Source organism: Citrus clementina, unplaced genomic scaffold, assembly GCF_000493195.1.
Source record: "Citrus clementina cultivar Clemenules unplaced genomic scaffold, Citrus_clementina_v1.0 scaffold_7, whole genome shotgun sequence".
Classification (NCBI taxonomy): domain Eukaryota; kingdom Viridiplantae; phylum Streptophyta; class Magnoliopsida; order Sapindales; family Rutaceae; genus Citrus; species Citrus x clementina.
In genome coordinates, this window is record NW_006262075.1 from 1,222,035 (window position 1) to 1,241,987 (window position 19,953).

Here is a 19,953-nt window from a genome sequence, read left to right on the forward strand (position 1 = left end):
CTATCATCTATTGAAACATAAATAAAAGATATACGAACACTTTCAATGGAGATTTGAATAGATCTATGAGCTTTCAATTACGAGTACTATTTCGTATTGTAATTACTTATTTTATTTTTTTAATTTGAATTTTTGTATAGAAGTTGATAAGCAATTCAAATTCTTGTTTAATTCATCAAACTTGTTCATTTGTAGGTTATCGTGCATCGATTGTGAGAAGTTTTGATTGTTTTTCATAAGCGTGATGGAAATCTCACATTTCGAGTTAGTTTTTACAGTTGAAAGAGACACAAGATCATAACACTTATACAAGTGCGCCCAACTTCACCACCTGTGTAACATAGAAAAATGGATTGTCTGGCCTTCAACTCAAGGACCGATGAGCGTGATGGAAAGAGATTCTTTCAGTTAGCTTTTGACGTTAAGAGAGACTCAAGATCATCTAACTTAATTTTGAGTGATCAATATTTTCTTTTAAATTTTTACACCCATGGAGGATACACGTAAATGAAGTATATATTTCTTAAATACTTTAAAATAATTAAAACTACAATGAAAATATCCACCTCTCTCTTAGCTTTATGTGAAAATTGATGACACAGTTGAATATGCTCCCTTCCTTCATAAAACACTGCAGTTGGTTATTTTTGTTGCGCTAAGCATTTTTATTTCTTTTTAGGCTAAAAAATAATGCCATTTTGTGAAAACAAAAATGACAGAGATTTTTAAATGACTCAAATGTCTTTCTTTTTTATTTTTTTAAATCAATGTATTTTGTTTTATTATAACAAAACAAGATAATGAAATAAAATCTCATTTCACTTCTTTTTTTTTTTTTAGAAAAAAGCGAAAAACAGAAAATGCCCACCAAAAAAAAAAAAAACTTACTAAAACAAAGTTTACTCGAGTCATTTCAGATTTTAGGTCATTTCCATCACTTTGCTTTTCTGTCAAAATAGCATTTTTCTTTCACAAAAAGCTTGGAATATTATTAAATATAATAAAATAATACAAAGGAATCCTACATTTGAGTCTTCATGTGTGATGTATTACTCATCTTATTATTTTATTCTATCAATTAATAAATAATATCACATTAATTGGAACTCAAATTAATAATCAAATATGAAGATTTCTAAGGTTATAAAAAAAATAATATAACGTTATCTAGTCAGGCCGGAAATTGCTTTATGGTAGCCCATTCCTGACCTAGACTTAGAACTGACTGAGGATTATCTTGCCCAACGGGAAGAGCCGTGCTGCTTTTTACTCCTTTAATTGTTATTATAATACTGAAGCATTACTTTGCTGCTCATTCCTTCACAAAGTAAAATAAGCAGCAAATACAGAATGAAAATTTTTGTATTCTTCTCAGTTTCTTGGTTTTAGTTTGCTCCATAATTCATCAATTTCCTATCTGTGTGATAAGGTGTTTCATGAGAGAGAAGCAAGATAAGTAATATTCATCTAACGAAAGCCATTCTTTTGGCATACAGATTTCACAAAACTGAATTGAAAATTGTCACGTATGGGGTGCACAAAACAGTTATCGTTTGGGCCTCTTTCAGGACTCGGTAGTTTGCAAAGCCACTTGGATTTTGGAGGAACAGGTGCTATTGGCATTTGCCATCCCCTCAGTATCCTCTCTTTCTTATCTAGTAGTGATTTTCAACCCTCGTATATGAACTCACAAGACGCCACTTTTTTTTTACCTTATTAAGTTTTAAAATCATCCTCTTATCTCAAAGCGATCTCATTTTTTTATCACCATCTACTTCTAAATTCCATTGTGTTTAATCGTAACTATCTTTTTCTTTTCAAAAACTTGGATCAACACACTTAAATGCAAGTCTACTAAAATTATATAATATATAATCAATATGGGACACCTCAACTACTCAATAAGATTTATCCAATTAAATTTCATAGCTACAAAGAGAGTTTAGTTACTGTCAAATATCAAGTGAGTAGACAATTTAGTTGATGCTTTGAATCCATTACAGGCTTGATGCTTTCCTAAATTTATGAAAGATGATTATTCTTGAGTTGTCTCTCACATTGGTTAGTAAAAGAAAGATACTTAGGTTACTAAGTAGGATATGTCACTCTACACAATAAGTTAATTTTTTAGGTTGGATACTTAAAAATTTTAAGCCAACCCCCCCTCCCCAATAATTGGTATTAGAGCTAGACTTTAGTAGTTAAAATGTGGTGGTAAAACAACTCAGGTATGTGTCGAACGAAAGAATCGGATTTCGACAATGGTTTCGTCTGAGGGAGGATTATTGAGTTGCATTCTACATTGACTACACATTAACTAGTAAAAAAAGATACTTGGGTTAATAAGTACGGTAGACCACTCCATCCAATAAGCTATTTCAGCAATTAAGACGTGGAGGCCTTGTCTATTTTAGAGATCAAACACCCCTATTATGATTCAGCCAAATTTCAATTATGGCCAATGAAATTTGTTTATTTATCATTATCATCATATTTAGGAGAGTGCAAGTTGCAAATTCTGTGACAAAATTGCTAAACAATTTGTTGGCGAAAGAATTGGTCAATTGGAGACTTGGAGTGGCGCCATGCGAGCACTGTCTCGCTGGTACCATTTCATGGTCCACAAAAATCATGATTAATACCTACTAATAAGCTAGTGCTCTGAATGTACTTCAACCATCCAACAATCTGCGTTTACTTGTTGTAGAAAAATGTCTTCCACAGTAATTGAGAGACTAATTCAATAATTTTAATTTTTCTTTTTTTTCTTTTTTTTTCGGATGGTAGCATAAATGATTAATTAATGAAAGAAAAGAATTTTAGGTTTATTCTAGATGTGCCTATAAAATATTTTATTTTATTTTTAACTTCGATGAAAGTGATTTTTTTTAGTAAATTAATAGGTATTTATAGATCATTAGACCGCAGGTTTAATGATGGACTAATGCCCTCACTAATATTGAGAATATCCGCCTAACCTTAATATATTGATCATAGTAAAACATTATTTCAAACATTATATGTTACATTAATTTCTTAGAATTATTCTTAAAAAATATGTTTCATAATTCAATATCTAAGGAGTGTTTGGAGAATTATCTCCAACATTATAAATATTCGTCAAAATTTAAATGTCAAAACGTTTATTACAAAGGGAAACTCATGCACGCATAACCTTCTTAAGGCAATATAGGGAACCACGTTACACACGGGCGAAAATTTTGAGCAAAATCAAACTCATTCACATTTGATTGTTAATTCAGCTAGTATTGAATTTGCCTTTGGACAAAGCATTGATCATTGACTAGTTTCAATCAGGAGTAGGTCGGGCGTTTATTGCATCTTCAAAACGATGGTGAGACCCTACTCTTATCTCTGTAGAGGAATCATCGGCGTCTGGTGGGGGGTAGTAATCTAGTTTGATCTGCGCATCCCTGGCTTTCTTAGGATTTGGAGTTGGAGAAATCAACATCGACATGAAATGTTCGCGTGCAGTGCAATGTACGAACACTTTCCTCAGCATAATACAGTTGCCTGTCAACGCAGCTGCAAGCCTCGATAGACTCCTCTGGCTAACATCAGGGTCTTTTGCTGGCCAATTATCAAGCTCTTTCAATGTCAAATTCCCAATTCCATTCAACACAAATCTATCCCACGTGCTCAAATCTGCTGCTCTATAAGGCGCGGCTTGATTATGCCCGTCGGTATCACCAAAATCCAATACCAATTTTAAAAGCCGAGGATACCTTGTGAGGCAGCTTAATCCCCACGCTTTGTCATCTCGCAATAACTGCTTCTCTCGCGAATCTCCTTCCATCTTTATACGAATGTTCTCCAAAATGGGACATTCATCGAGACCAGCCACAGGCAAGGGCGTCAATATGCAGCTTTTGAATTCGATCACAAATTGGCTCCAGAGCTTTGCATGATGCCACAGCGCCAAGATTCTTACAACAATAGATCTTGACCTCCACAAGAGTTTCGCGAAGCAAACAAGCCAGTGTTCTCAACCCATCAACTATAATGTTCTTTCATCCCTCAACTTCAAGCTTAACCAGCTTACTGCACCCTCTTCCAATGGGCACCAAACTCATATCACTCAAGTCCCCGAAATTCTTTATCGACAAAGACTCGAGCCATTTCCAGCAAGGCAACCCCATCAAGCTGCTTCCAATTACTCTCCAAACAAACACATGCAACTGTCCTAGCTTCAACACTTTCAAATTTACACACTTTGACTTCAGCGCTTCCAAAGCCGAACCGCTGCCTCTCACATTCTTTCCCACATCGAGAGCCAATTCTTCAAGCAGAGTCAAGCCATTAAACATCTGTATCAAACCCTCTTTACTGATTCTTGCATCCTCTGCTGTGAAACCGTCGTCGTCAGGATCTTCTCGCAGCGCAGCCAGCGTCGAGGTTTCGACCAGATGAAGAAGCGTTAACGTTCTTTTTTTTAGCTTTTCTGAAACTACTAGGAACGATTGCATTTTTTTACTTTGTTATTACTTAATTAAAATAAGCAAAAATGATTCTACTTTGTTGAGTTTACGAAATCTAACATTATTACCTTTCTCTTTCTTCATTAGTTTGGTGAGAGACGAACAAGAATGGTAACTTAGTTGTTGAAGTTATATATTGATCTGAAGTATGCACTTGTTCGTTGTGAATAAGTAGCTTGGTTGATTTTAACTGAGCTTTTACACCCTCTATCACTTGAGTTCGAGAAAAAATGAAGAAAAATGTTGATTATTAATTCATTGCATAGTAAAATGACTTATGTGGATAATAATTTGATTTAGTTAATATTAGGATTTTTTATGATCATATTTACAAACTTTTAAAAGTTTGAGTACAAATTTTATTGTCGGAAATAAATAACCTTTATAAATTTTATAATTATAGAATTTAGATGCAGTGCTGATGATATAAATTGTGCTATTATTTTAAAGATTTTCTACCACGTGTATATGAGTGTATAGTTAAGATATAATTACATATTTATTTTCATCTAGTAAAAAAATTAAAATTAAAAATTAAAAATTGTGTGTTTAATAATAATTGAAGTTAAATAATTAGTACCAGCAACAGCAATCAAGCATGTAATGGTCAAAATATTAGGAACATACATTTTTTTTAGTAAGAGCAACTTCTAAACTCACCCTTACAAAAAAGAAATGAAAGTAAACATATGAAAACTAATCAAGTACTTGGCATTCAGTCTGACATATAACTAACTAAAAGCTAAGCTGGTTATGTACACTATTAAATGCTATAAATAAGGTAGTAATGCTTTTGATGATAGATGAGTATGAATGTTGATGCTAACAAATTAAATAGGGTTGTGTAGAATTAAATTTCAATCTTTTTGATCTAAAAGCAGGGAAGAACCACCATGTAGAATTGAGAAGGATTTTTCAACAAAGAACTGCTAGCAGCTGTTAGTTTCCTTGAGATGAGAGTACTAGTATAGATTGTAAAGTAAAGATGCTTGTTTCTTTTTCTTCTTTCAAGACATTAATACTAAGGTAGAGATACTTGTTTCTTTTTTTCTTTTTTATTTAAGACATTAATACTGTGTTGTTTTTCAATGCCTCAACAACTCGCTTCTGTTTGTGCTTGAGAGTCAAATTGTTGCAGCTCCAACCACAGTTGTAATAACAACTTAAAATTGAAATTTTAATATCATGCTTTTTGTTATGGTTCTAGTTTGAATCTCTATTATCATTTTGATCCCTAATTTTATTTCCTTTTATTCTATATATATATGTATATTTTGTCTAAGAACGAAAAAGGTAATCACTTATTGTAATTGACTAGTAATTATAGAAAAAATCAAAATGGTTAATTTTGAAAAATCTAAAAACTTTGAACTAATTAAGTAAATTTCCCCTCACTTTTGATGGTGTAAAGCATTATACAATAATATGAAGCTATATTTTTCCAATTCTGAGTTCTCATAAGTTTTTAAAGATCTTATGCCATATATCTTTTAAGTGATAGTGTATTGGTAAGATTTAACTTCTTCATTTTTATTTATTTATGAACTACTAATCACTACATATATTTTTACTCATAAAGAAATCAGATTATGAGAGAATCCTAATTATTTTCCAATTCCCATCTTTTGACACTTATTTAATTCAAACCAAAAAGAAAAAAAGTGAGTGTGTTCAAAATTTATTGGACGAACATGTTTACAATGTGGTATGTCATTTTCAGCTAACAATATCTTGAGAATTATGAGTTGAGTAATGCTAAAAAGAGAGAAAGATGAAAGAAAAATGAAAAATTTTGTTCTCTCTACCCAGTCCACTTTCTCTCTTCATTTCAACACATTTTCTCTCACCTTTCTTTAGTTTTTCTTTTCTTGGGCTATGTTGTTATCATTTTAAAAGGAAGGTATCTCATCAGATAACCTTTTTTTGTTTGAATGAATCTCATCAGATAACTTTAGTCACAGAGAAAAAGTAAAATGATAGGAAGGCCGAAGGCTGTTGCAATTTTTTTTTTTTTTTTTTTGATAGGAAGGCTATTGGCAATTGAAAGGCAAATCTTGTACAAAGTCGGTGATTCTGTGTCAGTCGCTCACTCTAGACCAATCAGATGTTTTTACATAGAAGTTTCACTTTTGCTACCATCAACTGAAAGGCAACTCTTTTGTGTATGTCCTCGTTTGTATAAAATGATTCGTTTCACTCTGCTGTTAGCCTACTCATTAATATAAAAGTTGAGAATTATTATCATGACACTCATTTGTGAATAAGAAGACGCTTTTTCTAGTATTTTCACCTTGCAAACAGCCAGAGAAAACGTCTGCAAAATGTCTGATTAACACAACCAAAACTCTTCACGTTCCAGTACCATCACCTCTAATATATACAACAACCATTTTTCTTCTCATTCTTCTTCTCATTGCATGTTTATAAGCGTTCCAAATCGTAATTTCCATCTCATCATAATATCAATACCTTAAATACAAACCTCATGATGGACCGAAATATCAGACATAAAATGCAAAATTAACTACATGTATAATATACACAACCATTTAAAATCCTAATTGATTCAGATTCTTCAACCGAATAAGAACAGAAAAAATAAATACATAAATTCATAGAGTACCAATACAGGTGCAAAAAAATTGTGCTTGGCATCTCAATAATAAAAAATCAATCAAGGATCTCCTATTTGTCCTTCAAACTTGTACAAAAACCATGCCAGCACCAGCCAACATTTGATGCTAACCTTTGCTATTCAACAACCGACTTCCGCGTCAGGATATGAAAGAAATCCAGAACTTCCAAACTTCTAACTACAGAACCAAGGTTCATGATCATATCTTTGTCGCATGCTTTATATCAAAGCCAAATAGGCTACATATTAAGAAATTGTCACAGCTGCCAACTCCCTATTCAGTCACGCAAAGACTTGTAGATATTGTTAGAATCAAATACGTATGCTTAAGGCATGCATCACCACATATTACTAGTATAAATGCAACCACTTCCTTTTCAGCAGCTTCTTCAAAACCTAAAATGACCTTGAGAAGAAACTCCAAAGAAAACAGCCATAACAAACATCATCTATCCAGAGCTGAGACCAGCAGTTGCACAGACCGAATCTGAGATATTCATAGAAATCCATCAGTTGCCCAGATTTACTCTCACCCTCGGCTTATCCGTAGGTCTACGCTGATAACGACCTGGGTAATGATGTTGTGAACGGGCATCACTTCTCTCCCCATGTTCCCTTCCGTCCATCTTAGGCTCTCTTCTAACTCGCTGCTTCTTCGCTAGGCCATCAGATTTGAAAATTTTAGGTTTCTCCGCATCATAAGGCAATGGCTGAATGCCCTGTAAATCAGGCTCAGGAACAAACCCAAAAGGACATTTCGATTCATCCATTTTTCTGAATGTAATTGATATCCTACAAGAAATGCAAGACGGAAGAGTAAATCAACTATAACAGTAATTAATACAAACAACCATTAATGAATATCACAAGGTCTTAACTTCTACCTCTTTGTAGGAACAGCAGGCACACAATGCTTTGCCACATCAGCTGCATTCCCATTTAAGACGAGAACAGATCTGAAAGAAATTAATAAGTCTCATGCAACAGAAAATCACAAATGCAGCATATAATATATAATTCAAAAGAAAAACCACGCACAGTCCTGCAAAAAGAAAGGGGGTTGCACATCATACTTACCCCACAGGCAAAGCGATTGGAATTGAACCAGCAAACTCACCAGCACCTACAACCTTTAAGTTTGATCCAAAAACAATATTGCACTCACTGAGAAATGAAACAGTACAAAAAGGTCGAACAAAATCGTGGTTATCTATATGAGGTGGTATGCAGTCCCCTTCTTCATAGATGTTAACTATACAGCTATCCGGCACGCATGTTGGAGGAAGTACATGCCACTTGACCAGCCTTCTGATGATCACTTTAAACAGATGAGGCAGAGGATCCACAGGTTCATTTTGAAGAATGCCCGGTGGATTACCATTTTTATCCTGACAATAAAACCAAAAAAAATATCATTAGCTTTAAAACCATTTACTAAAGTAAATTTAATGATCATAATGTTACCAGATACAATTATTATCAAAACCCCATAAGAAAGTGAGGTTTCATCTTATATTCAACCATATACAAGCAACATAGTGAAGGAAACTCACAGTTGCATAATTATAACAGCAACCAAACTGGATAGTTATGCGCCCTTTGCCCCTCATCCACTTCTTGGGTGCTGAATACGTTTTCTCTGCAAATATTCCAACAATAATATTGTCCCTCAGCATCAAAATATGTACATAATTAAAATATATATATTTAATTTAGGGCACATTGAATGAAAACAAACCATTTGCAAGAAAAAATGAGCAAGGAATATCTCTTCAGTTAATCCATCAAATGATAAATGATATTTTTTATTTTAAAATAAAAAAAAATGTTATAAAATCAACTCTCTCACAAAGCATATGAATAAAATAAAAAATCAAATGAAAAATAGCAAAGGTATTAGCTTTTATTAAAGATATTCATCATGAAAATGTGTATGACAACTCATTTTGTTGATTGAAGATCCTTTCAGTAGTATAAATCTGAAAAGTAGAAACCTAAGGTTCTTTTGTCAAAGAGATAAGTATCGCACAAGTCTCCTGGACTAGAAGACTATTTCCATGTCAAGTCAATGAAAGCTGGTAATATAGACACACTGATCTGTCAATAAGTTAATCGTACTCTTGATCATCCAAGACAATAAGTAGATGTAAATAAACATAGCAAATTTAAACATGTTTACAATTATAGTAATGGGTGTTAGCTTAAGTTCTTTTATTCTGGTTAATTTGAACCATCTAGAATCATTAGTAAATGGACACTTTGTTCTCAGGCCAATCACATATTCACATGCATTCACACAAAGAATGGAGCAGTGAGCCCATAGTGATCACATATAGCTAGAAACTAAGCAAATATTATCAAAAGCATAATAGACAAAGAATAAAAGATACAGCTACAAAATCTTTGTACAAACTAATGTGGCATAACATAATTAGTTGAATGAAAACATCACTTGGCCGACATGATTTATTTATATTAGTTCATATTTTATTCAATCAATCATGATAGACATATAAGTTTGTAAAAAATAGAAATTGTAGAAGAGTTTGCAGCTGTAATAATACTCACGGACTAATCACCTAATCATAATATCAAAGAGAAACTAAGCACAAAAGTATGATGATACAGAAAAGCATTTAGCTAAAAGAGCATATACAGAGTGCAGTAACAAGCACAACTAACCTTTCAATTCTCCCTTTTTCCCCATCTCATTAAGCGTATGAACAAAGTCAACAATCCTCTTCTGTTCAGCTGCACTAAAAATACCCTCATGCAGCTCAAGTCCCGCCAAGATATTAACAATTTTCCCTTTAATCTTCTCCAAACATATGAAATCCTTCTTCCTCCTCACATGCATAAACCGCATGTGCTCTCTCTCTTCCCTAGACAACATAGGCTTCTGAACAACCTTCGAAACACTCAACTCTTCCTTCAAAACATTAACACCATCATTCACCTGCTTGTTCACTTTACACTGCTCTTCTTCTCCCTCCTCCTCAAGCTCATCTTCCTGAGCCATGTCTGCCCAAGACATGCGTGGACTTGGGGTTTCAGCCAAGTGTGATTCAAACGCTAACCCACTACTTGCGGAAGCTTCTTGATCGGGTTCGGAACCCCCATTTGTCCCATCTTTCCAACTCCCCATTGAATTAGTTTCTGCAGCGTCTTTCCAACTCCCAAGAGAATTTGTATCACAATTATCACAGTTATCATTCATGCTCCCTGAATCGACATTGTTCTCACTAGTTGAAGCTCTATTCTTAACTACATTCGCAAATTCCCTTTCACCACCATCTAATTCTGAAATCCAATAAATAAAACGTTCAAAGAGAGAAAAAAAAATACAATTCAGAATCACTAAATCCTAAGCAGGAAAAACTAAAATAAACTAATGATAAAACGTTCAAAAAGTAATTGGATCATTAACTAATGATAAAACGGCAGAAAGTTGAGATTATAAATTACCTGGGTCGAGAGAGTGGATGCGATCGGAGAGGGTTTTGGAGCAATTGTGGCAGAGATCGCGGCAGAGGAAAGGGAGCCACGTGGTGAGAAACTCGGAGGCAATTCTGAGTTCGGAGGATTGGTACTGAATAAGGAACGGATCCTCCTTTTTGAGTCGGTTGAGATCGTTGTTATTCATGGCTGCACACCGAGCTAACTCGGTTCAGATCGCTTGAATTTAAGCAGGTGAGTAACTAACTGGCTATAACTGTTCTGTAGGTGAAGACGACGGAGAGATACAAAAATAACGAATAGTGAAAGGTTAATGAATGAATATTAGGAGAACAAGGTTTTCTCCTCTTTATTTTTAGTGCTTGTCCACAAAATTAAACAACCGCATTACCGGATACCGATGTACAAAAGGAAAAAGCCAGGGGTACTTTTGGCAATCCACTGACAGGTCCGAATCCAATTCGGATTCTCGTCCTGCTAACTCGCAAGAAGGGGCGAATATATATGTATGAATTATGGAATAGAATCTTATCTTGATAGAAGTTTTACTGAGTTTTTTAAAATTTTTTATTATATATTTTTTAATAGTTGTATATGGATAAGATTTAATTTATTTATTTATTAATAATAAATCAACAAATGAGTTATTTGCTCATGATATGATTAAATCAAGAGAGAATCATGATCTATAAATTATACATACATATATACATACATATATATATATTAACTCTATTAATAATTACAATAAAAATTGATCAGAATTCTCTTTAATAATCTTATTATGACAGAGTCCGAATATTGACCTCACTTAATACTATATGAATATTTATTGTACTCTAAATAATACAGGCAAATAAACACTTATTAAAAAGAGAATCGCATCCAAACTATTTGAGTGCATGGGTTGCAAATGGGATACCAACCCATTAGTATATGTATCCATTATATTAAGATACATTTTTCATTAAGTTTGCTTTGCTCATATAAAATAATTCAATCATGTTTTTGAGTAAAATTCAAGTATTTTTAACAGTATACCATTGCAATAAAAATAACATCGTAATTCGTAGTTACTAAAAAGTGCTAGAGTTATTGTGGATGATTTCTGCGGATCTTGAATTGGGCAGTAAATGATTGGCCACAGCCTCAGACATAAAATAGATGCTCCCGCACGTGATCAAAGACACGAGCAAGGATAAAATACTCAGAGTAAGCACATCCAACCATTTGCTTGCTTGGTGTTGCCCGTAAGTCTGAAACTAGTTGAAAGCCAAAGAAATAACAGTAATGAACACTAATATCCTCCAAACGCTTGCTTCAAATGCACCACCATCATCATCCATCCGAATCCCTTTAAAACCATCAACAACAGCCACAACAAATACTTACCGTGGGCGACCAATCAGACTCAGACCCATCAGCAGCACCAGCGGCAGTAGCAGCAACGATGCCCCACAGCCAGTTCCTCCACCTATAACACCGCCGGACACGGTGGAAATACGGTTTCGTCGAGGCTCAAGAAGGCAAAGACAGCGGAGAGAGGGCCGTGGGAGAGAAAAACAACCCTTGGAGACGCAAGCTTCAGCAACTCCGAAGAAGTGGGAGGATATGAGTCTGAGTGAAAAGGCAATGGATCTTTACATGGGTGAGAAGGGTTTGCTCTTCTGGCTCAACAAGTTTGCTTACGCCTCCATTTTCATAACGATCGGAGCTTGGATACTGTTTCGATTTGTAGGGCCTTCACTTAATCTTTACCAGTTGGATGCTGCTCCTCTCTCGCCTTCCAACATGTTCAAAGGTTCATGAATCATGATTTGATAGTGTGCCTTAGTTCTCTAATTCTAACTCTTCCCCTTGTAGAAACACTTTCGAATCATCTAGAATATAAATTATAAAGTGTTTTTACCTTTATTATTGGTATAGTCCGTCTGATTTCAAGAATACTCGGACAAGGAACATCCTGTATTTTTTGTTATCAACACAAGAAGTGAATACAAATCTAACTTTGGCAATTCAAGAAACTTGAAAACAACAATGTAGTAGAGAGTAGAGACATAACAAGCCTTGAAAATGAAACGGTACTCACATAACTCACATCCACACTCTTACTTAGAATCGAAGTTATTTTCTAAAGTGACCAACCTAGGGTAATGAAACAGGTGTACAACATTCTTTCATGTTTTTGGCCAGCTTGCTACAATGACTACCAGCAAAACTACAACAATCTAACACCTCTGCGGCTTTGTAACTACGCCGCACTGACTGGCTGAACCACTGTTTCTTTTTGAGTCTTGCACCTGCATAAGAAAATCTTCAAAAAGTCAGACCAACTTAATGATGCATATGCTTTTAATTCCATAAAAGAACTGGTACAGATTAGTTAAGATCAAAGCCACCAAACAGAGAAGACGGGATTCAGGTAAGGGGAAAAGAAGAATTTAACCATAAGGGACTTTAGACAGAAAAGCAAGTCAAAAAAGTACAGAGAAACAGATCACAATTGCATTGAACTGAAAATGTTGAACAGATAAAATAAGGAACAAGATCAGCTGAGATAGATTCAAATGGAGCCAACACAGACTTTAAATGATCCAAGCTTCACAAATTTCCCAAGGAAGAAGCATGTATTTCTGACAATCAATGAGGTTTAAATTCAATCCCAAATACTAACCTATTACACTCTGAACGGGATGCATAATTATGATTGTTGCAATTTGAGCACATCCAGTCTCCATTACGCCATTGCTTCGCTCTGCCATGTGAAAACATGCTTACTTAGGATATCATCAGAAAAGAATTTGTGAAAACCCTTTTGTAACAGAAATATCAAAAACAGAAAAGCCTCTATTATCACAATACAGTTACTGAACATATATATGTGAAATGTAAAATTCAACAGATACCTAAAGTCCCTATTATTTTTCATCACATACATGCCGCCAAAAAACCATCATCTCTTGAAAATTTATTCAGCATGCCAAATTCAAATTGTATACAGAGGTAATAATTGTTAAATGCAACCCCAACAGTAAAATACCACTGTCCAATCAATAGATTTTACTTTCTTCATTTACAAATCGATTATCTGTTTTGACTACAACAAGCTTCCAAAAAACAGACAAACTAAAAAGAAAAAAATGAAAAAGGAGAAACACCTGATCATTTTAATTAACAAAAGGGAAAAAAGAAAGCAATTTGGGCCCTGTTTGGTATTGTGGCTTAAGCTACAGCAATAAAGTATTTGATAAACACTTGCTGCAGTGATTGGAAGCTGAGTTGAATTTATTCCACACTCATATACCTACAATATCTTTACTAATTTTTATCAAAGCTATTATTTAAAAATTATACAACTACACACTATCAACTTTTATTCCATAACTATAGCTTTTTTTCCACATAACTTATGACTTTTAAGCCACAACACTTTAATACCAAATAAGGTCTTATTATCTTAAAAGAAAATGAATTTTTTTTTAAAAGAAAAATGAGATGCATAATAATAATTTACCCTTTTCCAACAAGAGAAGGCACTGTTGGTTGGTATGGAAATTGCATAGATGCTTGCCAACTTGGAACCGCACCTGAGCTTACACCTGCGTATGGAGCATATGCTCCCATTTTCATGTCAACTGCAGATCCTAACACTTGCCCAACTCCTGGATACATCTTCTGCTGTCCATTTGTCTGCACATTCATCCATAAAAAGTGAACAGGGGAGAGGAGAGGTTGAAAGTTTTTAACCATGCTACATTGGTTAGTATAATCTAAAATGCCAAACCAGAAAATGGTTACTCACATATCCTGAATTCAATCTCTTGTTATCCCAGTCATGAACAAACTCCTCTGAAGCCAAACGCTTTGTTCCAAGTGTTGTATACCCTAAAGAGAATAACCATGAGAAAGTAAACATAAGAAATAGCAGATCACTCTAGATGGCCATCAGAATAAGAATACAAAGACGAAGAGAGCATGCATGGTGGTCATTATAAAGGAGATGAGTTTATGAATAATATCAGGTCAAGTATAAAACTAATAAAGGAAAATGGGATGGGGAAGAGAAAAGAAGAGAGGAATTCTAAATGCCATTAAACTTTAGCAGAAAAATTTGTGTAATGCCAGACACATATATAATCTGTCACAGATACAAGTATCCCACTTCAGAATATAGGGGATCATGCTGAAAGCAGACTGCAAAGGCAAACAATGAACAATCATATTAACTACATTTTCAGATCGTCCAAGTAAAAAGATGGTGTCAAAGAAGAAATCAGGAGCATTAAAAAATATTTTACTACAAAATGATAAAAAACTAAGCTACACAATAAATGAGAGGTGTTTTGCAATGTGCATATCTAAACCCATCTTGGTGATGTCACATGTCCTCAATAAGGCCTAACATCAATCAGAAAACATGCATCTTGGCAAATATCGGAAACATTAATTGACATATATCACCAATATTTTCTAACCCAAAAACACAGCTAATTTACATCCAAGGTGCAAAAACTAGAGAAGTATTTATTAGTTTGGCTAGGAATGAGAGTGTACCTGGGGGTATAGAAGCATTGCATTTCTTGCACTGAATTGAAACAAATCACGATCAAATACAAAATGTGATATGACAATTTTCTTGTCAACAGCAAAAGAATAATTAAATAGGGCCAGTATTATCATACCTGTGCACGTGAAGAGTAGTTATGGAAACCACAGTTGCATATCCAGTCACCATTGCGCCATTCTTTCATAACAGGAGGCGCTTGATTACTAGGGTTCTCATATGGAACTCCGGAACTATGGTTTCCAGCAAAAGGCCAAGAAGCAGCAGTGTTAACTCCAAACTTCTCATTCCCTCCCAATAACCAGCTGGAGCTCAAAGGAAGCTGTTGGACAGCACCATTGCTTCCTATACCAATGTTCATCTTTTGTTCCAGTCCTCCAGGGGCCCTATCAAAATAATGTGAATAAGTTGGTACAGAAGCTCCAGGCATTGCAATTGCTGGCATAGCTGCTATCTCCTTTGGTTGTCCGCACTTTTTGCACTTTTCTCTTGATGCATAATTGTTGTTAGTGCAACCTATTGATCCATTGCCACACAAACCCAACCCAAATGCAGCCACGAGGAAAGGAAGCCAATTATACGCACACCAACCAGCCCATCCCACACCAAATATACACATACAAAAAACATAAACAACTCAACCTAATTGATAGCAAGCTCCTGAAACTCGCTTGACAAAATAAAATAGAAATTAAAGAAGCAATTCATCTTGCCCAACACAATATAAGAATTGGAAAACAAAGAACTGCAAAAGCATCAACATTTGGCATGGAAGTTCACAAAATAGCATATCAATAGCAAGCCTTCAAATCAAAAGTAGGTGATCTAGCACCTTGAAAATTAACAATGTTGAGTCTGAAACCACTTCATTCATCCATGCCAGACTAAGAATTCCTTAATCTATAGCATGTTTAGTATATGATTATGTATTGTAAAACCATTCTCCTATTCCTGTCGATGCTCATTTCGCATAAGATTTTATGAAACAAACTAAGAATTAAATACCCAAGGCTATTCGTTAGCCTGTAAAGCAAGCGTTCAGCTTGGAAAACAATAAAACCCTGTTGTTACTAAAGTGACAAAACTGTAAAAAGCAGAGGAAAATAATACTATCCTGTTCCAAAATGGTATAGCCAAACATACCCCAGACTCAAATGTCCGATACAATCCAAATCTAAAATTAAAATTTCCTTTTCATTTTCTTTCTCACTTTGTCGAACAAAAAAGTGAAACTGATTACAGAGAACAAACACTAGAAGCAAGTGGACAATTTCAACTGATTTCAAGCTGCAATTCGTTGCGACATATTACCTAAACACGTGTTCTCTTTCAAGCTAAAATTGTCAGTATGTTACAAGCAAACCTAACGTTACCTATCATTCAGCTCTAAACACCTTGTTTATAAAACATGAAACTCTTCGCTACAACTCCTAAACCCTCAATCCCATCAACAACATAGCAAAATGTATTCCACCCACAAATCAAAATCATTTCCGTAAACAGTAAAAACTAGCAAATCCGGAACTAATAATCTGAATAAATATGGAAAGCGAGAGAGAGACAGAAAGTAAAGAGATGGTACCGGAGCAAATCCAATCGCCAATCCGAGGGAGCCACTTCGAGTCAGCAGGGGTTTTGGTGTCGACTAAAAGACGGGGCTGTTTGCACCTGTTGCAAAAAGATCTAAACGCGTAGTTTCGATTCTTACACCCATTGCACTCCCAATCTCCTTCTCTCCCTTCTCCCATTCGTCTTCTCCGTCAAAAGTCAAAAGAGCTCAGGCAGTCAATGCCCTGATCTTTATATTTATAGCTGCACAGTACAGGTGAAATTTAGAGACAATCAGGCCAAGAGCATGAGGTGTGTTGTTGTTGTAATGTAGTTTTCGAGTTTCAGACAATTGAGTATTGACAACAATGGTGTCTCGATACCAGGGTCGCGGGATTTCAAGGGAGATACGTTTACCGCGGATCATCGAACATCAATCACACTTCTACGACTACGATACATAATTTATACTCGAGTTCATATGGGCTCCTTTAACAACTCCGGTCTCCCGTTTCAATCAACTTCAACCCAAACCTTTAATTATTTCTTCAGCCCAGATACCACCTTTCTGCTAAATACCCCGTAAAAGGCAGGCCATCACTTTTTTATGTCGGTCCAAAGCAACTAACATTTCAATTAGAGTTATTTAATTTTTACCACTTAATTCATCGTGAAATAACAATTAGGTGTGACACGTATTGTACCATTATATTTTACCAATAAAAAATTATAAAATATTATTTTTCCCGTTAGATGACCTATATAGATTATTAATTTTTTCCTTACTTTAATAGGAAAAATACACATAAATGCTAATAAAACGTAAAAAATTTCACCACTGTCTTGAAAGCCCAAAAATTTAAATAAAAGCTTATATTTACACAAAGAACCTGTAACATAAGGTGTCTGTAATGCATTTATTACAATAATTTTTCATCAAATTCAATATTAATTATTAATTATTGATAAAAATTAAAAAACAAATATAATTAACAAACAAACATGGACACAAACACTTGCATGCTTATGCACATACATACATACATACAATTATACAAGCAATCACAGACATTTCAAGTATTGAATAATAAAATTTTATATTTAATTGATAAAATACACATTTTTTATTTTTAATTTTGTCGATAATTAATAATTAAAACTAATTAAGTATTTAATTGAATAAAAATTATTTATTATAATGATTTATATTTAATTCATAATTCATAATTTTTTCCTCAAATTGAGGGCAAAATTGGTAGGTTATATGTTGATTAACGGACAACTAATAAAAAAGTAGTAAAATATAAGATTTTGTACTTTTTATTAGTAAAATGTTACGGTACAATATTTGTTTGCACTTAATTGTTATTTAACAATAACTTGAGTAGTAAAAGAAAAATTACCCTTCGAGTTATAATATTTTCTATCATCCGACTGTATAAATACATACAGGATGTGTATACTTCTTAGATTAAAGAATGAGAATGAGGAATTGCTACTATGTTTTTGTTTACTTCCAACAAATCAATTGTGGAAAGAGAATGAGAGTTATGGTTCCTAGTAAATTTAGAAATAAGGAATAAGACTTCTATTTTAAGGGGGATGTGTGAAAAAATGGGGGGATGAGAATGAGAAATAAATAGACATTTTTACCATTTAAGAAAATTAAATACCATTTAAATTTTAAATGTTAAATAATATTAATATATATATAATATTACGTCTAATGTTATAATAAACATGCATATACTTCCCTAAAGAATACTTAGTTATTTGTTTTAAGGGTATTATGATGTCTTGTAACAAATTATTCCAATTACAATACAAAATAAACAAATTATAAGAATACAATTCATTCTGATTTTGATTCATATAACTCAAGCAAACAATTTATTCTAATTCTCATTTTACATTCAATTCAAACTCATTTTAATTTCTGCCCATTCTGATTTATGAGAAATAAATGCACCAACAATAGAGAGTTAAATTCCCAAAGCAATAACCTTATGTAAGTACATATATTACAAGTGTCCAATCACATCTATTTCTCATATATTGTGACTAGCATAAATTATTATAATTATGTTATGATTTATGGAATTAGTATATTATTAATGTCAATTATTCAGGAGTAAACTTGGTAGACTCTTTTATTATGTGATTAAATGTTATATTAATAAAATATATAATTTTACACCAACACATGAGAAGTCTGTATATTCATCCAAGTATTTAAATAACTATGGCACGATGAGAGTTATGGTTCACTTATTTTTAGATACTTGACCAAGGGTATAAAAAATCCTCTTCTCTTTCCTGATATTGCTGGTGTGTGTGCAGATTTTGAAAGCTTAAAGCTATGATTTGCAATGAATTTAAATAAGGCAGAGACTGTGGAAGAGCTCAACAGCTAATGATCGGTCACGGCAAACCGGTAATGATCCCGAACTTGCCTCAAGTATATGTTATAATAAAGGATCGAGATTTTCTCTTGATCTGATCATATCCTGAGCAAATAACTCAATTACTGATTGGTAGTTAATAAATAAAAAAATAAAAGAAGTTGAATCTTACCCATACACTACTACTAAAAGACACATGACAGAATATCTTGAAAAACTCAGAAGAGATCAGATCAGGAGAGAATCATTTTCCTATAATAAATATACAAAATCATAGGTTTAAGCCTAAAATAATTCAGCATCACAAACATGTGCAAGGGCCATTTAATTGTTCGTGGCCTGTAACATATATGTCCAACATTGTCAACTTTGATTCTTAATATAATTGCTCATGAATATTCAAAATCTCGCCGACATCATTAAAATTAAAAGATAAAGTGATTCACCATTAACTAGTAGGTAATTCTTAATAAACTTAATTAAACTGACAATCCCCGTTTTCAACTTTCTTTTCACTAATATCCCGTTGTCCCCAGCGGTTAATTACATGGTAAGTCCATGGAAAGCAAGATTTTATACAAATTGAATTCATTACTTAAAAAAAAAAAATTCATCAAATAATCCAATTGGAAAATTAAAAATCAGCACAAACAATACTCTAATTTGAACAAAATTACTCTAATCCAATTTCAACGTAAACATGGTTTGAACCTTTAATTTTCAACTTAGATATTTGAATGTAAATATAAGTAAAAACAGAAAACTTCATGATAATTAATTATAATTTTTCTTTAAAATAAAATATCAATAATATTAGTGATCCCAATTTATATCATTATGTGTTGTTTA

The 19,953-nt window shown here is 33.7% G+C and overlaps 3 protein-coding genes and 1 pseudogene across 4 annotated transcripts; 1 reads left to right on the forward strand and 3 right to left on the reverse strand.

Annotated features, from left to right (window-relative positions):
• Window positions 1–3,310: 3,310 nt before the first annotated feature.
• LOC18036243 lies at window positions 3,311–4,487 on the reverse strand (annotated as a pseudogene).
• A 2,548-nt stretch (window positions 4,488–7,035) lies between these two features.
• Window positions 7,036–10,949, reverse strand: LOC18036244. Its single transcript, XM_024180768.1, has 6 exons — window positions 10,600–10,949; window positions 9,817–10,434; window positions 8,688–8,773; window positions 8,212–8,522; window positions 8,019–8,090; window positions 7,036–7,926 (listed from the first exon to the last, which is right to left on the reverse strand). The coding sequence occupies exons 1-6, from the start codon at window positions 10,775–10,777 to the stop codon at window positions 7,644–7,646; spliced, it is 1,548 nt and encodes a 515-aa protein (XP_024036536.1). The 5' UTR covers window positions 10,778–10,949; the 3' UTR covers window positions 7,036–7,643.
• Window positions 10,950–11,572: 623 nt separating this feature from the next.
• LOC18035824 lies at window positions 11,573–12,498 on the forward strand. The gene has a single exon (XM_006425445.2). It carries the CDS (start codon window positions 11,881–11,883, stop codon window positions 12,397–12,399), a length of 519 nt encoding a protein of 172 aa, XP_006425508.1. The 5' UTR covers window positions 11,573–11,880; the 3' UTR covers window positions 12,400–12,498.
• An 83-nt stretch (window positions 12,499–12,581) lies between these two features.
• Window positions 12,582–17,246, reverse strand: LOC18037032. 2 transcript variants are annotated; one of them, XM_024180544.1, is made up of 8 exons: window positions 17,086–17,246; window positions 16,737–16,966; window positions 15,273–15,670; window positions 15,145–15,175; window positions 14,393–14,475; window positions 14,105–14,280; window positions 13,265–13,345; window positions 12,582–12,890 (listed from the first exon to the last, which is right to left on the reverse strand). In XM_024180544.1, the coding sequence occupies exons 2-8, from the start codon at window positions 16,900–16,902 to the stop codon at window positions 12,842–12,844; spliced, it is 984 nt and encodes a 327-aa protein (XP_024036312.1). In that variant the 5' UTR covers window positions 16,903–16,966; window positions 17,086–17,246; the 3' UTR covers window positions 12,582–12,841. The 2 variants fall into 2 exon arrangements, with proteins under 2 accessions (XP_024036312.1, XP_006425506.1); XM_006425443.2 differs by having other exon boundaries at window positions 16,737–17,246.
• Window positions 17,247–19,953: the final 2,707 nt, after the last annotated feature.